Source organism: Carcharhinus amblyrhynchos, chromosome 25, assembly GCF_965287045.1.
Source record: "Carcharhinus amblyrhynchos chromosome 25, sCarAmb.v2.hapA, whole genome shotgun sequence".
In the NCBI taxonomy this organism is placed as follows: Eukaryota; Metazoa; Chordata; class Chondrichthyes; order Carcharhiniformes; family Carcharhinidae; genus Carcharhinus; species Carcharhinus amblyrhynchos.
Genome location: NC_137348.1, coordinates 4539878 through 4561833, shown reverse-complemented (window position 1 = coordinate 4561833; position 21956 = coordinate 4539878). Strand labels below are relative to the sequence as shown.

Genomic DNA, 21956 nt, shown 5'->3' with positions numbered 1-21956 from the left:
CCCTTCTCGTTACAGAAGCTGAGCTGTGGTTACATGCTATGTTTGGTCCTGCTTTTCCTGGTAGTGTTACTCGCGGTGGCAGTGACGGGAGCCCTCCTCTTCCTTAACCAGTATCATCACGCGCCGGATACCCCGCCTCGCATCAGCACCAGCCAGGACAAGACACAGGCCTTGGTCACCATCGACCAGGCCGACAGCTCCAAGATCAACATTTTCATCGATCCCAACTGCCCAGATTACAAGGGAGACCTGACCCGCCTGGAAGACCTCCAGTCATCTGTCCTCACCGCCATGTTGAGCCGCGGCGATGAGGTGAAGGCGTCCGAGGGACAGGACCGGGCGCTCCTGGTCACCGTGGCGGACCAGGTGTCCCGTCTCACAAGTCGCACGGCTCAGCTGAGGCAGGATTGCGAGACCTTGAAACGGGGTCAGGGCAGCTTGAGCCAAGGACTGAGTTTGCTTCAGTCGGAACAAGGCAGGTTGATTGAGGTAAGGCAATGGAACCCACACCCATGATACAGTAAGAAATCTCACAACATCCAGTTAAAGTCCAACAGATTTATTTGGTAGCACGAGCTTTCGGAGCTCTGCTCCTTCATCAGGTGATAGCATCAGGAGCAGCGCTCCAAAAGCTCATGCTACCAAATAAACCTGTTGAACTTTAACCTGGTGTTGTGAGACTACTTACTGTGCCTACCCCAGTCCAATACCGGCATCTCCATATCATGGCTTCACCTGTGATAGGAAACAGGGACTCAGAAGCTGAGTTCACCCTTAGGCCAGCCTGGCCAGCACTTATATCTTTCACACTTTGATGTTTCTCCCCACTTTCCCAGTTCCAAGGCAGCTGTTCCCTGGGATATCACAAGAAGGGATATCGCTTAACTGAATCGAGTCATTTAAATTGTGGAGGGGCTTGGAGAAGCTGGTGATACTTTGGACAGAGAAGGAAAAAGGAAAGATTTAGCAGAATGGTTCAAAATAATCATTTTTTTTGACACAGCGAATGAGGAGAAACTGTTTCCAATGGAGTGGCAGGAGGGCCAAAAATCAGAGGATCACAGGTTGAAGAGATTGGCAAAAGAACCAAAGAGGGAGACAAGGAGAGTTTAGTTTTTTCACACTGTACATTATGATGATCTGGGAATGCGTTGCCTGAAATGGTGGTGGAGGCACATTCTATAATATCTTTAAAAAGGGAATCAGATAAATGCCCGGAAAAAAATAATTACCAGACTGCGGGGTAACAGCAGGGGTGTGGAACTAATTGGCTTAACTGTGCCAAAGACCAGCATGGGAATGATGGGCTGAGTGGCCTATTTTTTATACTGTGAGATTCAGTAGAAGGTTCTTCACTGTGGCTCCTTCAGTATTTACAAAATGTCTTGTTACCACAATTGTAACAAGGACCATGGGGTGGAACTGTCTGCTCTGGAATAAAGTCTGGTGCCGGGTGGGAAAGTTGGCATTATTTCAGCTGGATGGTGGGGGTGGATTTTCGGCAGAACATCCGGTTTCCAGCGGATCAATTGTGCATCAGGGAGAAGCTTGTTGAATGTTGTGGTGGGCAGTGATTCAGTCACCCCGCTGTTACCTCCTGGGTGGGGTCCTGGTGTTCTATTTAAACAGCATCCACACGCACATTCACCCACTGCTGCCCAGGTGTTTTGGTGATGAGTGAAGCAAAGGCTCCAAAAAAAGGAACAAACCTCCTGCACCACAATTCAGCGATTCACCTCGAGGCTGTACAGGAAAAGCGGGAGGTCCACTCTCTGAGGGACCACAGCAGGATGTCTACACACCTGACCAGGCTGGTCACTGGGGAGGTCAATGCTTGTGGCCAAAAATAAAGGACTGCTCTGCAGCGCAGGAGAAGGATGAATGATCTCACGCACTCTTGTCAAGGTAAGTGAAACCTTCTTCTCACTCCAAGTTCACACTCTCATCAGGGCATTAGGCAGTCTGAGGGTTAGAGGCCACACACAACCAACAGGTGGGACATCAGTAGTGCATGTCCACCAGCCACTTTAAGATCCTCCTCATGTCTGATCCTCCATAAACCCCTGACTGGGGTGGACTCAGCACACACCAGACAAGAATGTTCCTGAACTCCTCTTTCATCTATAGTGTGCTCACAGTCAATCCATCTGTCTTCAAGCAGGGCAACCTTACTCAGAATCAGCATGAGGCAGCAGCCATGTCTGGAGGGGTATTCAGGGCTCAGGGTACTCATATCCCATGAAGAGTAGGCTGCAGAATTGCCGGGTGAGAACAGAGATATTTCTCTCAAAGGTGATGCCAGATCAGCCTTCTCCAACAAGCCAGTGAGGGCCCACCCAGTATTCATGCACAACACACGAACAATGACTGTGAGTGAGCTATCGTGTCCAGTCAATCACTAATGATCTATTTTCTCTGTTCCAGCCACCAGCAAGAAAAGGCAGAGGGAGACCCCCAGCAAACACCTCAGCTCCAGCCACCGGACTGCCCCGAATGATGATGATGCTGAAGATCTGTCACTGCGTTCACCTGCACCCTCCACCAACGCAGATACACCCCATCAGAATGCGGGCAACAAAATTCCAAACAGATTGTCCACAGTTAGGAAGCTGACTTTAGTATCGTGTCAAATTTTGTGCCCTTGCCTGCCAGGATTCCGGAAAATTCTACTTCACGTTTCAGAGCAGAATGAGCTAAAGTTTATTAAGCAATCGAGGTGGGGCAGCAGGCAATCGGGACCAAGTTTAAATCAAGGGTTTCAATCTAGCAAATCAGTGGCCCTGTTTCACGTCTGGTCCGACTTTCTAACTTTCTAAATCACTTCTGTCTGAACAGCAAAAATTACTAGTTGAAATCTGTTTTGTTTTCTGGTTGTTAACCCCAGGTGGGCAACCAGTGGCAAGAGTGTGGAGATGGAGAAGTGGTGGGTAGGGATTAGGGGTTGGAGGTTTACATCATAATAGCTCCGTGAATAGTTCTGATCCGAATTGGCAACTTGACACATTCCAATTTTCCCAATTCTTTCCCGCAGTTACTCTCAGAGAGTCAGGTTAACCTGGTTAAGGTCGTGGGCTCAGTCAGCGATGCATTGGACTCTCTCCAGAGAGAACATCAGGGAGGAACCACAAAGTTCCATGGGAAGGCCGACTTGATGAAAGGACCTGCCAAAGCCCGTCCCAGGAGCTGCCCGAACGGTGAGTGCATTAGCAGTCCCACCTTTGTTTGTCCCCTTACATCCTTCATCCTTCTCACCCGTTAGTCAGGCTTTCCTGCTTTGTTGCAATACCATGGAGGACTGAAGGTCCTTTACCCATACATGACTGAGAAGGAGAGAGAGAGAGAGAATTAAATAAGTTAATTAATTAACTTTAAAGCACCCTTCATGACCTCAGGACATTTTTAAGCACTTTACAGCCAATGAAACACTTTCTGAAATGTAATCACTGTTTACATGCAGGAAACATAGCAATCAATTTGCACACAGCAAGATCCCACAATCAGCAATGTGATTGTGCCAAGATAATTTTTTTTGACTGATGTCCATTTGAGATAAATATTGGCCAGGATACATGCTCTTTTTTTGAAGCAGTGCAAGAAGTCTCACAACACGAGGTTAAACTCCAACAGGATTATTTGGTAGCACGAGCTTTCGGGGTCCTGACCCTTCATCAGGTGAGTGCAGGATTTGTTTCACAAACAGGGCATATATATAGACACAGACTCAATTACAAGACAATGGTTGGACTGCGAGTCTTAACAGGTCATCAAGTCTTCACAGATGCAGGTAATGTGAGTGGAGAGAGGGTTAAGCACAGGTTAAAGGGGTGCAAATTGTCTCCAGCCGGGACAGTTAGTGAGATTTTACAAGCTCAGGCAAGTCGTGGGGGTTACAGATAGTCTGACACGAACCCAAGATCTCAGTTGAGGCCGTCCTCATGTGTGCAGAACTTGACTATCAGTTTCAGCTCGGCGATTATGTGTTGTCACGTGTCTTGAAGGCTGCCTTGGAGAACATTTACCCAAAGATCAGAGGCTGAATGCCCAGAAGCAGTGGCCATGGGACTTTTTATGTCCATGTGAGAGTGTCGACAACACCTCAATTTGTCATTCAAAACACTGCCAGTCCAACAATGCAGCACTCCCTCATTACTGCACAGGGAGGGCCAGTCTACATACAAACATACAAATTAGGAATAGGAGCAGGCCACTGAGTCCCTCCAGCCTGTTCCACCGTTCAATTAGATCATGACTCTGATTTGGGGAGGCGATGGCCTAGTGGTATTATCGCTAGACTATTAATCCAGAAACTTAGCTAATGTTCTAGGGACCTGAGTTCGAATCCTGCCATGACAGAGTGTGGAATTTGAATTCAATAAAAAATATCTGGAATTAAGAATCTACTGAAGACCATGAAACCATTGCCAAAAAAACCCATCTGGTTCACTAATGTCCTTTAGGAAAGGAAATCTGCCATCCTTACATAGTCTGGCCTACATGTGAGTCCAGATCCACAGCAATGTGGTTGACTTTCAACTGCCCCTTGGGCAACTAGGGTTGGGTAATAAATGCTGGCAGACAGTGATGCCCATGTCCCACGAATGACTAAATAAAGCCTCAATCCCACTTTCCTGCCTACCCCAATAACCTATCTAACTCTGCCTAATGAGCTCCAAAGAGTCACAACCCTAAGGGAAAAAAAATTCTCCTCATTTCTCTCTTAAATGAGCGACCCTTTATTCTTAAACAGTGACCCTAATTTGAGATTTTCTGACAAGAAGAAACACATCCTCCATATCCACCCTGTCAATACTATTCATAGTCTTAAAGGTTTTGATCAAGCTACCTGTTTCTCTTCTGAATTCAGCAGACATAAGCTTAATTTCTCTGACCTCTCCTTGTAAGACGACTCACACATTCCTGGTATTAGTTAAGTAAACTTCTCTGAACTGCTTCTAAAACATTTACATCTTTCCTTAATTAAGGAGACCGATACTGTACACAATACTCTAGATGTGGCGTCACCAATGCCCTGTGCAACTGAAACGTAACCTCCCTACTTTCATAATCAATTCCCCTCACAATAAACAATAAGATTCTAATAGAATTCTTGATTACATGCTATATATGTAAACCTCTTGTGATTCATCCAAAGAACAAAAAATAAAGAAAAGTACAGCACAGGGACAGGCCCTTCGGCCCTCCAAGCCTGCACCGATTATGATGTCGGCCTAAACTAAAACCGTATGCACTTACGGAGTTCGTCTCCTTCCATTCCCATCCTATTCGTGTATCCATCCAGCTGAGCCTTAAATGCCACTATCCTATCTTCTCCCACCACCTCCCCGGGCAGTGCGTTCCAGACATTCACCACCCTCTGTTTAAAAAAAACTTGCCTCGCACATTTCCTCTAAACTTTTCCCTTTAAACCTAAGTCCCCGAGTACTTGACTTTTCTACCCTAGGAAAGAGCATCTGACTATCCATCCTGTCCATGCCACTCATAATCTTGTAAACCTCTATCAGGTCACCCCTCAAACAGTGCAGCACCCAGATCCCTCTGCACCTCAGAACTCTCCGATCCCTCATCCTTTACATCATAAGCTTCTTCTTTATTCTTCCTGCCAAAATGAACAATGTCACATTTGTCCACATTACACTCCATTTGCCAGGGTTTTGCCCACTCACTTAACCTATCTGTCTGTGCTCCTTTGTAGTCTCTGTTGTCCTCTTCACAATTTACTATCTTACCTCTCTTTGTGCTGTCAGCAAATTTAGCAACCATACCTTCAGTCCCTTCATCCAAGTCATTTATATAAATTGTTAAAAGTACATTTCTTTGCTCATCACTGGAGTGGCTCTTGATCTGCAATGTACTGACTCAGAGACAAGAGTGCGACCCACTGAACCATATCAAAGTTATAAGGCTCATCAAATCAAATCTGAATCATGAAATGCTATAGTTTTCAGAAGAGCAGCACTTAAACATGAGAGGGAAGTAAATGGGATTGACATACTGATACAGGAAAACAGAGAGTTGGTCAGTATCAGTCAGTGCTGTCACTGGACATCATACTTACAGAATTACAAATGGCCAATTCCAATTAAATGAATGCAATAACAACAATGTGCATTTATATAATGCCTGAACCTACTAAAATGCCCATTGGTGTTTCAACAACATTTCACACTGAGTCATATACGGAGATATTTGGATAGAGGAACAAAAGGCCAATGAGTTAAGTTATTAAGGGTGATTTAAAGGAGAAAAGAGAATAAGGGAGGGAATTCCAGAGCTTAGGGCCCAGGCAGCCATAGGCGTGGTCACTAATGATGGAGCAATGGAAATCAGGAATGTTCAAGGGGCCAGAAATGGAGGTGCTCAGAGATTGTGGAGGTTTGTGGGGATGGAGAAGGTGACAGAGACAGAGGAGGGACAAAGACATGGAGGGATTAGAACTTTAAAGTCAATGTGTTGTTGGTCATTAAGTACAAGTAATCAATGTCTAAATGGAACTCAGTGCGAGTTAGGATACTGACAGCAGTTGGGTGTGAGCTGAAATTTATGGTAAGTAGAAGATGGGAGACTGATCATGGGAGTGTTGGAATAATCAGGTCCGGATATAACACAGAATGAGGATTGGGAATACTTTAATCAGCTCTTAGGTGGTCTACAGAATGCTGAATCTATATTGAGTACCTCCCCTTATACATAAAGACATTATATTCATGCAGTGTAGCGTGGGTGTGAGATTCATAAGTAACTGGACACTTCCTGCCTTGCATTCCCATTTAAAGGTGATAATTACACAAAATATTCCAAGCAGAGAATCTCTGAGATCTATGTTTAATGCATAAATCTGGAGCCTGGCCTCCCATCTGTTCCTATTTATAATCAAATCAGTGCAAATCTTCACCACTTCCATTCCATCCAAAGTTCTTAAATAGAACATAGAACATAGGAAAACTACAGCACAATACAGGCCCTTCGGCCCACAAAGTTGTGCCGAACATGTCCCTACCTTAGACATTACTAGGCTTACCTATAACCCTCTATCTTACTAAATTCCATGCACTTATCTAAAAGTCTCTTAAAAGACTCTGTTGAAACTCAGTTAGAAATGGTCTGACTTATGGGTCAAGAATTTCTGGGATCATGTCCCCATTCTAGAGTCTTCAGCACATCATCCAGGCCAACACTCCAGTGCAGTACTGAGGGAGAGCTGCACCAGAACATAGGAACATAGCAACGCAGGATTTAGGAGCAGGAGTAGGCCATTTGGCCCTGCATCAGCATTCAATATGATTGTGGTTGATCTGACTGTGGCCTCAATTCCACTCTCCTCTTTCCCTCCAAACCCTTTGACTCTCTGGTCTATCAAAAATCTATCTAATAAATTCAATGACCTACAACCTCCACTCCTTTCAGAGGAGGAAAATTCCATAGACTGATGACCTGTGAGAAGAAAAATTCTCCTCACTGCCATCTCAAAAGGGTGACCTTTCATTCTTAAACCGTGTCCCCGAGATCGAGTCTCAGCCATCTGAGGAGACTTCCTCCCAGTATCTACCCTGTCAAATCTCCACAGGATCTTAAATGTTTCAATAATCATAGAATCAGAGAATCCAACAGTGCAAAAGGAGGCCATTCAGCCCATCAAGTCTGCACTGATCACAATCCCACCCAGGATCTATCCCCATAACCCCACGCATCTACCCTGCTAGTTCCTCTGACACTAAAGGGCAATTTAGCACGGCCAGTCCACCTAACCCACACACCTTTGGACTGTGGGAGCAAACCAGAGCACCTGGAGGAAACCCACGCAGACATGGAGAGAACGTACAAACTCCACACAGACAGTGACCCAAGCTGGGAGTCGAACCCCAGTCCTTGGCGCTGTGAGGCAGCAGGGCTAACCACTGTGCCGCCATGCTGCCCCAAAGTAAGATCACCTTTTATTCTTCTAAACTCCAATGAATACAGACCCAACCTGTTCAACACTTCTTCATAAGAGCCTCATCACTGAAATGAGTTGAGGGAATCTTTTCTCAACGGCTCCCAGTTATATCCTTTTTCAAATGAGAAGACCAAAACCGTACACAATATCCCCGATGTAGGCCGTGATTCTCCTGATTTGGAATTAAGTGCCAGCGGGAAACCTGGAGTGTTTATCCGTGTTTCCTGCTGGTGTTAGCAGCATCTGTCAGGTGGGATTCACCCACTTGGTGGATGCAAATTTATGCATCTTAGGGAACCAGCCAGATCCGCTGTAGAAAGGTCGTGGCTCCATTTTTAAAGGCTTCCCCGAAATTCACGCTCAGAGAACAGCTTCCCTCCCCCAAAAAACAAAATTGCACAACCATTCCCCCACTGACCAAAGGAGAACCACCAACCTCTTCCCAAAGAGGGGCATCTACCCCACACCCATAAACAATGGGTGACCCATCCCTGCCCCACCCCAACCATGCGGGCATGAGGGTGACCCACACAACCCCCCCATTAGATATCCCATTCTGCCCCCCTTCCCCCTTAGAACCCCTATTCAAACCGCTTCCTCTTCTGATCTCCACTCTGCCTCCCCTTCCCCCTCATACCCTTTGCTCAGCCCCCCTTCCCCCTCAGACCCTCTATTCAGTCATCCTTCCCCTTCAGAATGCCTATTCAAACCCCCTTCACCTTCAGGCTTCCTCATGCCTCCCATTCAGGCCACCTTACCCTTCAGACCTCCACTCAACTCCTTTCAGTAACCCACTCAGGCCCCCAGTCAGGACATGCACCTTGGCAGTGCCAAGGAGGTTAGAGAAGAGACAGTAGATGCTCTGAGGATGGCCTCCTTCTGTGTTGTAACTTTTCTATGGTTCTACTGGCACCCTTGAGTGCCTTGTTCCAGGGGAGGGGGTGTAGGAGGTAGATCATTTGCCCCTCTGCCCCTTCCAGACTGCAGAGGAAGGGACCCTCAAGGATTCCAGGGGTTGGGTGGGCTTGGACTTGGGGCATAGGGTTGACCTCCCCCAGAATGGTGGGGGTGGGGCGGGGGAGGGGGTGGAATCTCGTGACTGGACAACCCTTGCAGCCCTGGCAGACCAGGTGCTCATTCTTGGTGCCTTGTTGGCTGTGAAACTCTTGGGGCGTCTTCGGGTTATGAAAGGCGCTATATAAATGCTTGTTTTATTTTCAGTTCTGCATTTTCAGTTCTAATCTTTAACATCTTTGTCATCCCAAATGTTGTCATGAACATTGGAAATGAGTTGACTAAACCCTCTCTTTCCCTTTTGGAAATCCCTTGCAGGTCCTCGCCCTAAAGACTGCTATGATATCTACATGAGGGGACAGAGGGAGAATGGAATCTATTCAATATTCCCAACCCATTATCCTGCAGGATTCCAGGTCTCCTGTGACATGACGTTGGCCGGGGGAGGTTGGACTGTGAGTATCCGATCCAAGCTTGCAAAATCAGTGTCGTCGTGAAATTCCATTTTCTCAAATTCCAATCCATTCCCTCTCAGTCGATCTCTGAGCTCCTCCAATTCTAGTCTCCCACAAAGTGGTAGTTGCATCAGCCCCACCCTCTGGAACTCCCTCCCTAACAGCTCTGTAACTGTACCTGCACCAAATGAATGCAGTGGTTCACCACCACCTTCTGTCACACAATAAATTCTGGCCCTGTCAATGACACTCAAATCCCATGGACAAATAAAAGGCCTTGGTGAGACCACACCCAGAATACTGTGTGCAGTCCTGGTCTCCCGATCCAAGGAAGGATATTGTTGCTATAGAGGGAGTGCAGCGAAGGTTTACCAGACTGATTCCTGGGATGGCAGGACTGACATCCAAGGAGAGATTGAGTCAGTTAGGATTGTATTTGCTGGAGTTCAGAAGAATGTGGGGAATTTCACAGAAATCTATAAAATTCTAACAGGATTAGACAAGGCAGATGCAGGAAGGATGTTCCCAGTGGCGAGGGTGTCCTGGACAAGAGGTCATCGACTAAGGATATGGGAAAAACCTTTTACGATTGAGGAGTAATTTCTTCACCCAGTGAGTGGTAAGCCTGTGGAATTCACTACCACAGAAAGCAGTTGAGGCCAAAATATTGTCTATTTTCAAGGAGATAGATATAGCTCTATCTATGGTGGCATGGTTAGCACTGTTGCTTCACAGCATTATGGATCCGGGTTCAACTTCAGCCTCAGGTCACTGTCTGTGTGAAGTTTGCACGTTCTCCCCGTGTCCATGTGGGTTTCCTCCGGGTGTTCCAGTTTCCTCCCACACTCCAAAGATGTGCAGGTTAGGTAGATTGGCCATGCTAAACTGCCCCCTCATGTCCCAAGGTGTGTAGGTTAGGGGATTAGCCATGGTAAATGTGTGGGGTTATGTGGATAGGATCTGGGTAAGATGCTCTGTTGGAGAGTTGGTGCAGACTTGATGGGTTGAATGGCCTGCTTCTGAACTGTAGCGATTGTGTAAGGCTCGAATGGCCTACTCTTGCTCCTATTTTCTAACCGTCTCTCCTTTAAACCTTGTTTTAAACTTCCCTTTGACCAAACTTTTCACTACCTGTTCCAATATCTCTTTGTGTTTCTGTGTCAGATCTTGCTTGATAATTGTTCTCTGGAATCCGCCCGGGATGTTTCATTACCTTAGGGGGTGCTATATGAATGCGAGCTGTGGTTGCTGGATGGGAGCAGTCTCTTACATTTGTTGCCGACCCTCCAAGATTGCCCTGGAGGGTCCCCAAGAACTGGAGGTTAATTTTCCGGACACTGCAGCAAGTGAAGCCCAGGGGAAAAGAAATCACTGGGGCCATTGACAAAGGTTGTGCTTTTTTCAATGTTTCAATAGCTTGTGAACACACACACAATCGGGAAATCATTTTAGGGGAGGCCGCCTTTGCTCATTCTGGTGTCATCTTTTGGCTTGGCCTTGTGACTCTCCGCTTTCATCATCTGACAGCAGCATCAAACCTCAGCACTAATGAAGCTCTGAATTATAGTGGTGGCCCAGGAGACCTCCAAGCATCGAATGAGTAAATCCTGCACTTCCACAACTCTCCCTCCACTTCAAAGGGGATTAGCCTGAAGGCAGAAAAACAGGATTAATATATCCAAGATTTTTTGATGGACTCTGGAAGGGAGTCCGCGGAGACTGATTCTCTTCCTTTACACATTCTGACTTCTGTAATATTGTTCTTCGCAGCAGCAGACATTTCCACAGCGGTTCCCATCTATCTTGGTCATCCTGCGCAAGGATATTTTGGCCCTGGAGGGAGTGCAGAGGAGGTTTACTAGGCTGATACCGGAGTTGAGGGGATTGAGCTATGAGGAGAGGCTGAATAAACTAGGCTTGTACTCGTTAGAGTTTAGAAGAATGAGGGGAGATCTCATTGAGACGTATAAGATGATGAATGGGATGGATAGGATAGAGGTGGAGAGACTCTTCCCGCTCAAAAAAGACAGTAGGACTAGGGGGCACAGCCTCAAGATAAAGGGGAGGCGGTTTAGAACGGAGTTGAGGAGGAACTTCTTCACTCAAAGGGTGGTGAATCTCTGGAATTCTCTGCCCGTTGAAGTGGTGGAGGCTGCCTCGCTAAATATTTTTAAGAAGCGGGTTGATGGGTTCTTGATAAGAGAGGGGATTAAGGGTTATGGGGAGAGGGCGGGAAAGTGGAACTGAGCCACGACAGATCAGCCATGATCTTATTGAATGGCGGGGCAGGCTCGAAGGGCTAGATGGCCTACTCCTGCTCCTATTTCTTATGTTCTTATGTTCTAACAAACATCAGAGATGACAGAGACCGTTCAGCCCCTTTAGCACACCCATTCTCAAAAAATGACAGACGCCGCCCACCCTGTCCATGGTCACAGCTCCTGACTGCTTTTGCAATCAGTGGAGATATTTTTCCCTCCAGTATTGGGTCACTCTGGCTCGGAGTTTCTGACCCTTTCCGCCTGTGGTGATCCCACTGAAGACAACCGCCTGCGGCAGAGCAGGTGAGACATAAAAAAACGGTGTAGACTTCAACAAGACCAGAAGATTCTGGCGGCAGACAATTGTGAGCTGAAAATCCTACTTTCTGGGGCAATCTTATTGACTCATCACACTGGTCGATTGGCGTGGTGAGCTGGTAAGATTGCAAGAGATCTGCACTGAATTGCCGGTGTAATCAGCCCTGTTAATATTTAAATTTTAATCGTCCAGGCTCATCTGCCTTAATAGCCTTGCCGGTGTAGGTCCTCACTGGCACCCTGGCATTGCCCACTGGGCACCCTGCCACTGACCACTGGGCACTCTTGAACTTCCAGCCTGGCACTGGGCAGTGCCAAAGAGCAGGCCCTGAAGGAAGGTGACAGGGCCTGAAGGGGAGGAAGTGTGTAGGGAGCTGTGCACTCTGCAATTGGGGATCACCGAGGTGGCAATTGGCCTGGGAGCCCAGGGGGAGAACGGGGGCAGCAATCGGCAGGGTGGGAGGGGTGGTGAATGGAGGCAAAAATTGGCCGCAACATTTGGGGCCACAAATGATGGGACGATTATAGAGTCATAGAGGTTTACAGCCCTTCGGCCCAACTTGTCCATGCCACTCTTTTTTAAAACCCCTAAACTAATCCCAATTGCCAGCATTTGGCCCATATCCCTCTATACCCATCATCCCCATGTAACTATCTAAATGCTTTTTAAAGGATAAAATTGTACCCGCCTCGACTACTACCTCTGGCAGCTTGTTCCAGACACTCACCACCCTCTGTGTGAAAAAATTGACCCTCTGGACACTTGGGTATCTCTCCTCTCTCACCTTAAGCCTATGCCCTTTGGTTTTAGCCTCCCCTACCTTTGGGAAAAGATATTGACTGTCTAGCTGATCTGTGCCCCTTATTATTTTATAGATCTCTATAAGGTCACCCCTCAGCCTCCTACACTCCCAAGAAAAAAATCCCAATCTATTCAGCCTCTCCTTATAACTCAATCTATCAAATCCCAGTAGCATCCTAGTAAACCTTTTCTGCACTTTTTCTAGTTTAATAATATCCTTTCTATAATAGGGTGACCAGAATTGCATACAGTATTCCAAGTGTGGCCTTACCAATGTCTTGTACAACTTTATAAAGACGTTGCAACTCCTGTATTCAATGTTCTGACTGATGAAACCAAGCATGCCGAATGCCTGCTTCACCACTCTGTCCACCTGTGACTCCACTTTCAAGGAACTATGAACATGTACCCCTAGAGCTCTTTGTTCTGTAACTCTCCCCAACGCCCTACCATTAACTGAGTAAGTCCTGCCCTGGTTCAATCACCTTGCATTTGTCTAAATTAAACTCCATCTGCTGTTCGTCAGCCCAGTGATTGAGGAGACAATGTCCGAGACATTGTGACAATCTTCCAATACATAGTTCATTGTGAGATCAGACACATGCATAATGGCGCCACCTAGCAGTCATCACCCGGTTTCCTGGCATGAATCGACTCCATCCACTCCCCCTACTGGTAAGAATCACACTTTGCCTCATTTGTTTCTCTATGTGGCATAAGATAGCGTCTGAGAGCTCGCCTGAAAAACAGGTGTGATTCCCTCCCGTTTTCAAGCTTGTTCACAACTTATAACATTTTTGGTAAAACCACCCCCTTTGTGTTTCAAAGTTCACTCTGACATCAATTCTGAACTCACCTGTTACCATTTGTACAGTTCCAATGGGCTGCCATCAAGGTTTTGACTTGAAATAATGGCTCATAATTTATCTTTGCTTTACACCTTGTATCAGGCTCTAACTTTGTCTCAACAAGTAAAATTCTAGCATTTGATGTTGGAATTTGAAGGTTTGAGTCCTGACAATTTAGCATTGAGTTCAGGCCAACATTCATAGTATAGCACTGAGGGAGTGCCGCAATATCTGAAGGACAGTCCTGAGGATCCAGAAGATCCTAAGTACCGCAATGTTAGAGATGCCTTTTTTGATTTTAATTTGATTTATTATTTTCACATGTATTAGCATACAGTGAAAAGTATTGTGTCTTGTACACTATTCAAAGCATACCGTTCATAGAGAAGGAAAGGAGAGAGTGCAGAATGTAATGTTGCAGTCATAGCTAGGGTATAAAGAAAGATCAACTTAATACGAGGTAGGTCCATTCAAAATTCTGATGGCAACAGAGAAGAAGCTGTTGGTAGATATCCCCATACTTATATATCTCTTTCCCAACCGAAGAAAGTGGAAGAGAGTATGACTGGGATGTGTGAGTTTCTTGATTATGTTGGCTGCTTTTCCAAGGTGGATGAAGGGAAATGTAAACAGTGTAAATGGATCGGAGGCTGATTTGCATGATGAGCTGGACTTTGTTCATGAACCTTCATAGTTTTTTGCAGTCTTGGACAGAGCAAGAGCCAAACAAAGCTGTGATACAACCAGAAGGAATGCTTTCTATGATGCATCTTTAAAAGTTGGCGAGAGTCGTAGTGGGCATGCCAAATTTCCTTAGTCTTCTGAGAAAGTAGAGGTGTTGGTGGGCTTTCTTAACTGTAGTGTCCACATGGAGGGACCAGGACAGATTGTTGATGATCTGGACACCTAGAAAATTGAAGCTCTCGACCATTTGCACTTCATCCCCGTTGATGTAAACAGGGGCATATTCTCCACCACACTTCCTGAAGTCGATGACTATCTCCTTCATTTTGTTGACACTGAGGGACAGATTATGTCATCGCACCAGTTCACCAGATTCTCTATTCATTCCTGTTCTCCACCTCATCATTGTTTGAGATCTGACCCACTACAGTGGTGCCATCAGCAAACCTGAAAATCGAGTTGGAGAGGAATTTGGCCATACAGTCATAAGTGTATAAGGACTATACACTTATGAGAACACAGCCTTGTGGGGCATCAGTGTTGAGGATGATCATGGGAGGTGTTGTTGCCTATCTTTACTGATTGCTGTCTGTAGGTTAGGAAGTCTAGGATCCAGTTGCAGAGGGAGGAGCTGAGCCCCAGGCTATGAAGTTTGGAGATGAATTTTCTAGTAATAATGGTGTTGAAGGCTGAGCTGTAGTCAATAAATGGGAGTCTGACATAAGTGTTTTTGTTATCTAGGTGTTCCAGGGTTGAGTATAGGGCCAGGGAGGTGACATCTGCTACGGACCTGTTGCGGCAATAGGTGAACTGTAGTGGATCCAGGCAATCTGGGAGGCTGGAATTGATTCGTGCCATGATTAACCTTACGAAGCACTTCATAGTGATGGATGTCAGAGCTACTAGCCATTAAGGCACGCTGCCTGGCACTTCGTCGGTACCAGGAGGTTGGTTGGTCTCTTGAAGCAGATAGGGACTTCAGACTGGTGTAAAGAGAGGTTAAAGATGTCTGCGAATAGCCCTGCCAGCTGGTCTGTGCAGGATCTGAGGGCACGTTGGGGTTTTGGATGAAATATTAAATCACAGTTTCGTCTGATTTTTTCATTGTGTGCCCACACCCTCTGTCAGTCTCCTAATTTATTAGCCAGGATGGGGAGTGGGGAGAAGAGGTGGTGAGCATTTTGTTGAGCGTGTGTTGACAGTGTTTGATATTCACAGCTCTCCTCAAATCTCACTCTGCTTATTGCAGGTGTTTCAACGGCGGAAGGATGGATCAGTGAATTTTTTCCTTGGTTGGGATTCCTACAAGAATGGATTTGGGAAGATTACAGGAGAGCACTGGTTGGGTAAGTGTACATGTTTCTTTGGGAGCAGAAGGAGGCCAATTAGCTTCTCATGCCACTGCTGCCCTTCAAATAGGCTGCAGCTGATCTGCACCTCAACAATTATACGTCAAAAATAATAATGTTCCATGCAAAATGCTTTGAAATGCTCCTAAAAACTTAAGCCCTTGTCTTATACCAATCAATTGGATTTCTATCATATCCATTCAGCAAGGTGAAGGAGCCAGGCTGGAAGTTTATTATTATATAAACACCATAATGTCATGGTCCATGGGGGCGACTGAACCTGTCAGGTTGAGCATCATCTGAGTTTGCTGATTTTAGTTCTGCAAATTCTCAATGCAATACCCTGTTTGATCAGACATTGACAAGTGATGCATGTTGCCATGGACAAGAGTCCCTGAATCACCTGAGGGGCTTATAACTCAATCCACTTTCTCTAATTAAACATCACAGCCAGGTAAAGGATACTGTTTTTTTAGTAATTAATGTTAAGCTGTTTGGTTCGATCCAGCTCCCTCAGCTCAGTATTGAGTCCAAATCAATTTTCATATCGAACAGTTGATCTTAACTCGAAAGATCATCTCAATTTTGCCAATGAAGGATTCCAGTGAAGGTGAGACAGATGGCATCAGTAAAACCAGAGAAATGTTACAGCATATTGTGCCCATTCTAGCTCATTGTGATTGTATCAGTTGAAAAAGTAGTCTCCTGTTCTAATCCCACACATTCCCAATTAATACTCAGTGGGGTACAGTATTTCTCCCAACTGTGCTACCTCACAAGCTTTTATTCTGTGCGCTGTTTAATCCAGAAAAATGGGAGGCAATCACACTCCTTTTTTGGGCGAGCTCTCAGATGCTATCTTATGCCATTTAGAGAAACAAATGAGGAAAAGTGTGATTCTCATCAGTAGGCAGAGTGGATGGAGTCTATTCACGCCAGGAAGCCGGGTGATGACTGCTAGGGAGCGCAATTGTGAATGCACCTGATCTCACAATGAACTGTGTATTGGGAGATTGTCACAACCCTGAAAAAAGTGAAGAAACAGTTACATTTCAACAATTTCATGAACTCAGGACATCCAAAAGCACTTTACAGTTTTACCATTGACCAGAAATTGTGCTAGACTAGCCTTATAAATACTGTGAAGCAAGTCAAAGTCCAAGAATCCTCCTGACTCCCCAAAACCTGTCCACCATCTACAAGGCACAAGTCAAGAGTGTGATGGAATAGTGTCCATTTGCCTGGGTGAGTGCAGCTCCAACAACACTCAAGAAGCTCAACACCATCCAGGACAAAGCAGCCTGTTTGATTACTGCCCTTTCCACAAATGCTCAATCCTTCCACCAATGACAATAAGTGACAATATGTGTACTACCTACAAGAAAAATTGCAGGAACTCACCAAAGTTCCTTAGGCAACACTTTCCAACCCCTCAACCATTATCATCTAGAAGGACAAGGGTAACAGATGCCTGGAAACACCACCACCTGCAAATTCCCCTCCAAGTCACTCACCACCCTGACTTGGAAATATATCGTTCCTTAACTATCGCTGAATCAAAATCTTGGATTCCACTCCCTAACAACACAGTGGGTGTATCGACATCTTAGGGACTGCAGCAGTTCAAGAAGGCAGCTCACCTCCACCTTCTCAAGGGCAACTAGGAATGGGCGATAAATATTGGTCTTCTTCAGATAGTGGCCTGGGGTGGGGTCCACTGTACACATTGAGATGAGAGATGGGAATCTCAATTTAAAGTCTGATCTGAAAGATGGCAGTGCGGCACTCCCTCACTGCTGCACTGGGTATACTAGTCGACAGTGTTGGGTTGAGTCTCTGGAGTGAGACTTATAGCCATACCTTTCCGCCCTGGGGGAATCTTTGTCTTGGATGGTGTTAAGCTTCTTAAGTTTTGCTGGAGCTGCACTCACCCAGGCAAGTGGAGAGAATTCCATCACATTCCTGACTTGTGCCTCGTAGATGGTGGAAGATGGTAGATAGGGGAGTCAGAAGGTGAGTTATTTGCTGCAGGATTCCTGGCCTTTGATTTGCTCTGGTAGCCAAGTATTTAAAAGGCGTCACCTAGAATCCCAATAGTGTACAAGGAGGCCATTTGGCCCATCAAATTTGCACCGACAACAATCCCACTCAAGCCCTATCCCCACAACCCTACTAATCCCTCTAACCTATGCATCCCGGGACATGAAGGGGCAATTTATCATGTCCAATCAATCTAACCCGCACATCTTTGGACTGTGGGAGGAAACCTAAGTAGACACGGGGAGAATGTGCAAACTCCACACAGACAGTCAACAAAGCCAGGAATCGAACCTAGGTCCCTGGCGCTGTGAGGCAGCAGTGTGCCACCATGTCACCACTTGTCCAGCTCAGTTTCTGGTCAATGATAAAACTGTAAAGTACTTTCGGATCTCCTAAGGTAATAAAACTGTTGAAATGCAACTGTTTCTTCAATCAGCTGAACCGCAGCTGACAACTGATGTCTGTTGATTGAAGAGTTGACAAGATGGCAGGAATAGCAATGAGATTCACCCGCTGCACCCGCTCTTTGCCAGAACGCTTCAGGACCTGGTCCCTTCAGTTGGATTTCGATTGCGATTGAATTGAAATTCCCCCCTCAAAGCCATGTCCCTCTGCTGCCTCACACTGAGCTCAGGAAAGTCACACCAGCAGAGGAGGAGCGGATCAGAGGAAACCCCAATATCTGGAATCCTCCTCTTCTCCTGATAACCTCCTGCTTACATCTTCCTGTCCCCCAATAACCTCCATTGACCCTGATAACATCTGTCAATCCTCCATACTGCCAACCTTGTGATTCAAAAGAGAAAATGCTGGAAAATCATAGAATAGAATTATAGAATTCCTTCAGTGCAGAAGGAGGCCATTTGGCCCATCGATACTGCACCAATCTCAATCCCAGCCAGGCCCTATCCCCTTGACCCCATGTATTTACCCTGCTAATCCCTCAGACACTAAGGGTCAATTTAGCATGGCCAATCCACTAACCAACACATCTTTAGACTATGGGAGGAAACTGGAGCACCCAGAGGAAACCCACACAGGGACGAGGAGAACATGCAAACTCCGTACAGACAGTGACCCAAGTCTGGAATAGAACTTGAGTCCCTGGCGCTGGGAGGTAGCAGTGCTAACCACTGTGCCACCCCAAATCTCAGTAGGCTTGGCAACATCTGTAAGGAGAGAAAAGAGTTGGCATTTCGCATCCAGATAACCCTTTATCAAAACTAAAAGACATAAAAAGTGGGAGATATTTATACCGCAGGGCGAAGGAATGAAAGGTGAGTCATAGCCACCTTGTGATTCACCCTATTTGCTGAAAATGAGTCTTCATTTCCTCCACAGGTTTGAAGAGGATTCACGCTCTCACTATTCAGTCACACTATGAGCTCCGTATCGAGATGGAAGACTTTGAAAACAGCACTGCTTACGCTCGGTATGGGACGTTTGGGGTTGGACTGTTCTCTGTCGACCCAGAGAGTGATGGTTATCCGTTGACCGTGGCAGAATACTCCGGAACTGCAGGTCTTAACATCCTTTCTGACTCAAGGACTCAGACCCGGTGAGACCCTCCTGGGTCAGGGGACCACGAGGGGAAGTGATGAGATTATCAGTGGAGGGAATGGGGTGGGGTGGCAGAAAGGGGTTTTCAGGATAGACCAAAATGTTTTGCATCAGTGAACTATGTGGTACTTTGGGAAGGTTGTCACAGTTGTAGGAAACACTGCAGCCAATGTGAGCATAGTAAATCCCACAAGCAACAAGGGAATGTTTCATTGACTGAGGGATAATTATTATCCAGGACATCCTGGAGAATTCCCCTGCTTTGCTTCAAATAACGTCTTGGGATATTTTACACCCACCTAACAGGATAGTCCCAGTCGAAAGAAAACACCTAAAACAGTGCAGCACTCCCTCAGCACTGCACTGCGAGCGTTAGCTTAGATTTTGCAATCTCTGGAATGGGACTTGAACCCAGAACCCTCTGGCTCAAGAGTTGAAAGAGCTCCCAACACAGCCATAGTTAAAAGTTAAAGTTTATTTATTAGTCATAAGTAAGGCTTACATTAACACTGCAATGAAGTTACTGTGAAATTCCCCTAGTCACCACAGTCCAGCGCCTGTCCAGGTCAATGCACCTATTCAGCATGTCTTTCATATTGTGGGAGGAAACCGGAGCACCCGGAGGAAACCCATGCAGACATGAGGAGAACGCCACACAGACTGTGACCCAAACCGGGAATAGAACCCAGTCCCTGACGCTGTGAGGCAGCAGTGCTAACCACTGTGCTACCATGGCTGACAACAAACCATTTCATAGATTTCCAGGTGGTAGGAACAGTGCAGACAATTAGCATCATTCAGTCTGTTGCAGTAACCACCGCTTTCTTTCCTCAGGGGACTCATTCCTGAAGCATAACGGCATGAGATTCACCACCAAGGATCGGGACAACGATCACTCAGAGAATAATTGTGCCTCCTTCTACCGTGGGGCTTGGTGGTACCACAATTGCCACACCTCCAACCTCAATGGCCAGTACCTGAAGGGCCATCACACCTCCTATGCAGATGGCATCGAGTGGTCCTCCTGGACTGGCTGGCAGTATTCTCTCAAATTTATTGAAATGAAGATCAGGCCGAGGAACGGGGGCCAATGATGAGAGGTTTAGCCATGTGATTTTTTTTAATCCTTGATTGTTACAAAGCTGTGAGTCCATGAAATGCTTTAACACACAACTCCAGCAAAATGTTACACACACACCCACCCAAACACATCTCCACCCACCCACACACACACACACACAAAACCCTAACCATACACATACCCCCATACACACCCACATGTGTACACCCACACACACATCCGCCACACCCACCCACACACACCCCCCACCCAGACACATACCCCCACGCACACACCTACACACACACCTGCACCCACCCACATGCCCTCTGACAACCACCTGCACACCCACCCACATATCCACCAACACACATGCACACACACCCCCACCCAAACACACCCTCACACACACAAACACACCCACCTACACACACCCCCACACACACCCACACATGCCTCCCCAAACACACACACTCACCCACACACAAACACACACACCCACACATCCCCTCAACTAAACACATCTCTACAAACACACACACACACACAGAGACACAAGCACCCACACACATACACATGCGCACCCACCCACATACCCACACCCACCCACATTCACAACAACCCACACAAACACAGCACACACACCCATTCACCCACACCCATATACACCCACCACACACAAACTCTGACTCACTGAAACGCACATATAAACACCTACATACAAACTCTAATATACTGACACACACACACACACACACAACCCTCACACTGACACTTACACATACTCTAACTCTCATTTGCTCACACATGTACACACATTTTCACATAAACTTCTCACACATACATATGTCATACACAAACATGTGCATATGTACATGAGGTAAGATGACAAAATACAAAAGTTTAATGGATGATCTGATTGGGGATTTAGGAATTTATAAGGAACTGAGAGGTAGAGAGAAATATTTTCCAACGGTGGGGATGGGGTTTAGAACAGGAGGCTCAGGTTTAAAATCCAGGACTGAGCTATTCAGGAAATACTTCTTCACAGGATGATGGAAGTGTGGAACACCCTCCCACAAAAAACAGTAGATGTGCACTCAATTAATAACTTTAAATCTGAGATGGATTGGTTTTTGCTAAGCAAGAGTATATAGAGTCAAGGATGGTAAATGGAGTTGGAGCATTGATTAGCCATGATTTCATTGAATGGCAGAGGAACAGGCTTCAGGGGCTTAATGATCTCCTGTTCCCATGGACCTATATAAATATTTAGGTGTCTTGCGTGTGTCCTATTTATCTGTTGCTAGGTGCTGTTATGGTGATAACTCAAAAGCATCCATTTTAAATTGTTCTGGTTCACTTTAATGTGATGGTTCCTACATTGTGCTGTCGAGTAGTGCCTAATTCCCATTATGAGGGGAGTGGGAATCTGGTAATGATAAAGGGCAGAGAATTGGGTGGAGTGGGAAAGTCCCTGTGGTTTATTGGGAAAGTTTGTGTGATCGGTCATAGACATAGAATCCTACAGTGCAGAAAGAGGGTCTTCAGCCCATCGAGTCAAGTGAACTTACAAAATATTGTATGGAACAGATGAGGTGGATAGAGAAA

At 46.1% G+C, this 21956-nt stretch overlaps 1 protein-coding gene across 1 annotated transcript; it reads left to right on the top strand.

Moving 5' to 3' along the window:
• Window positions 1-252: 252 nt before the first annotated feature.
• Window positions 253-20877, top strand: LOC145358177 (fibrinogen C domain-containing protein 1-like). Its single transcript, XM_080211924.1, has 6 exons — window positions 253-489; window positions 3032-3194; window positions 9287-9423; window positions 15586-15682; window positions 19067-19246; window positions 20120-20877. The coding sequence occupies exons 1-6, from the start codon at window positions 292-294 to the stop codon at window positions 20377-20379; spliced, it is 1035 nt and encodes a 344-aa protein (XP_080068050.1). The 5' UTR covers window positions 253-291; the 3' UTR covers window positions 20380-20877.
• The last annotated feature ends 1079 nt before the right edge of the window (window positions 20878-21956 follow it).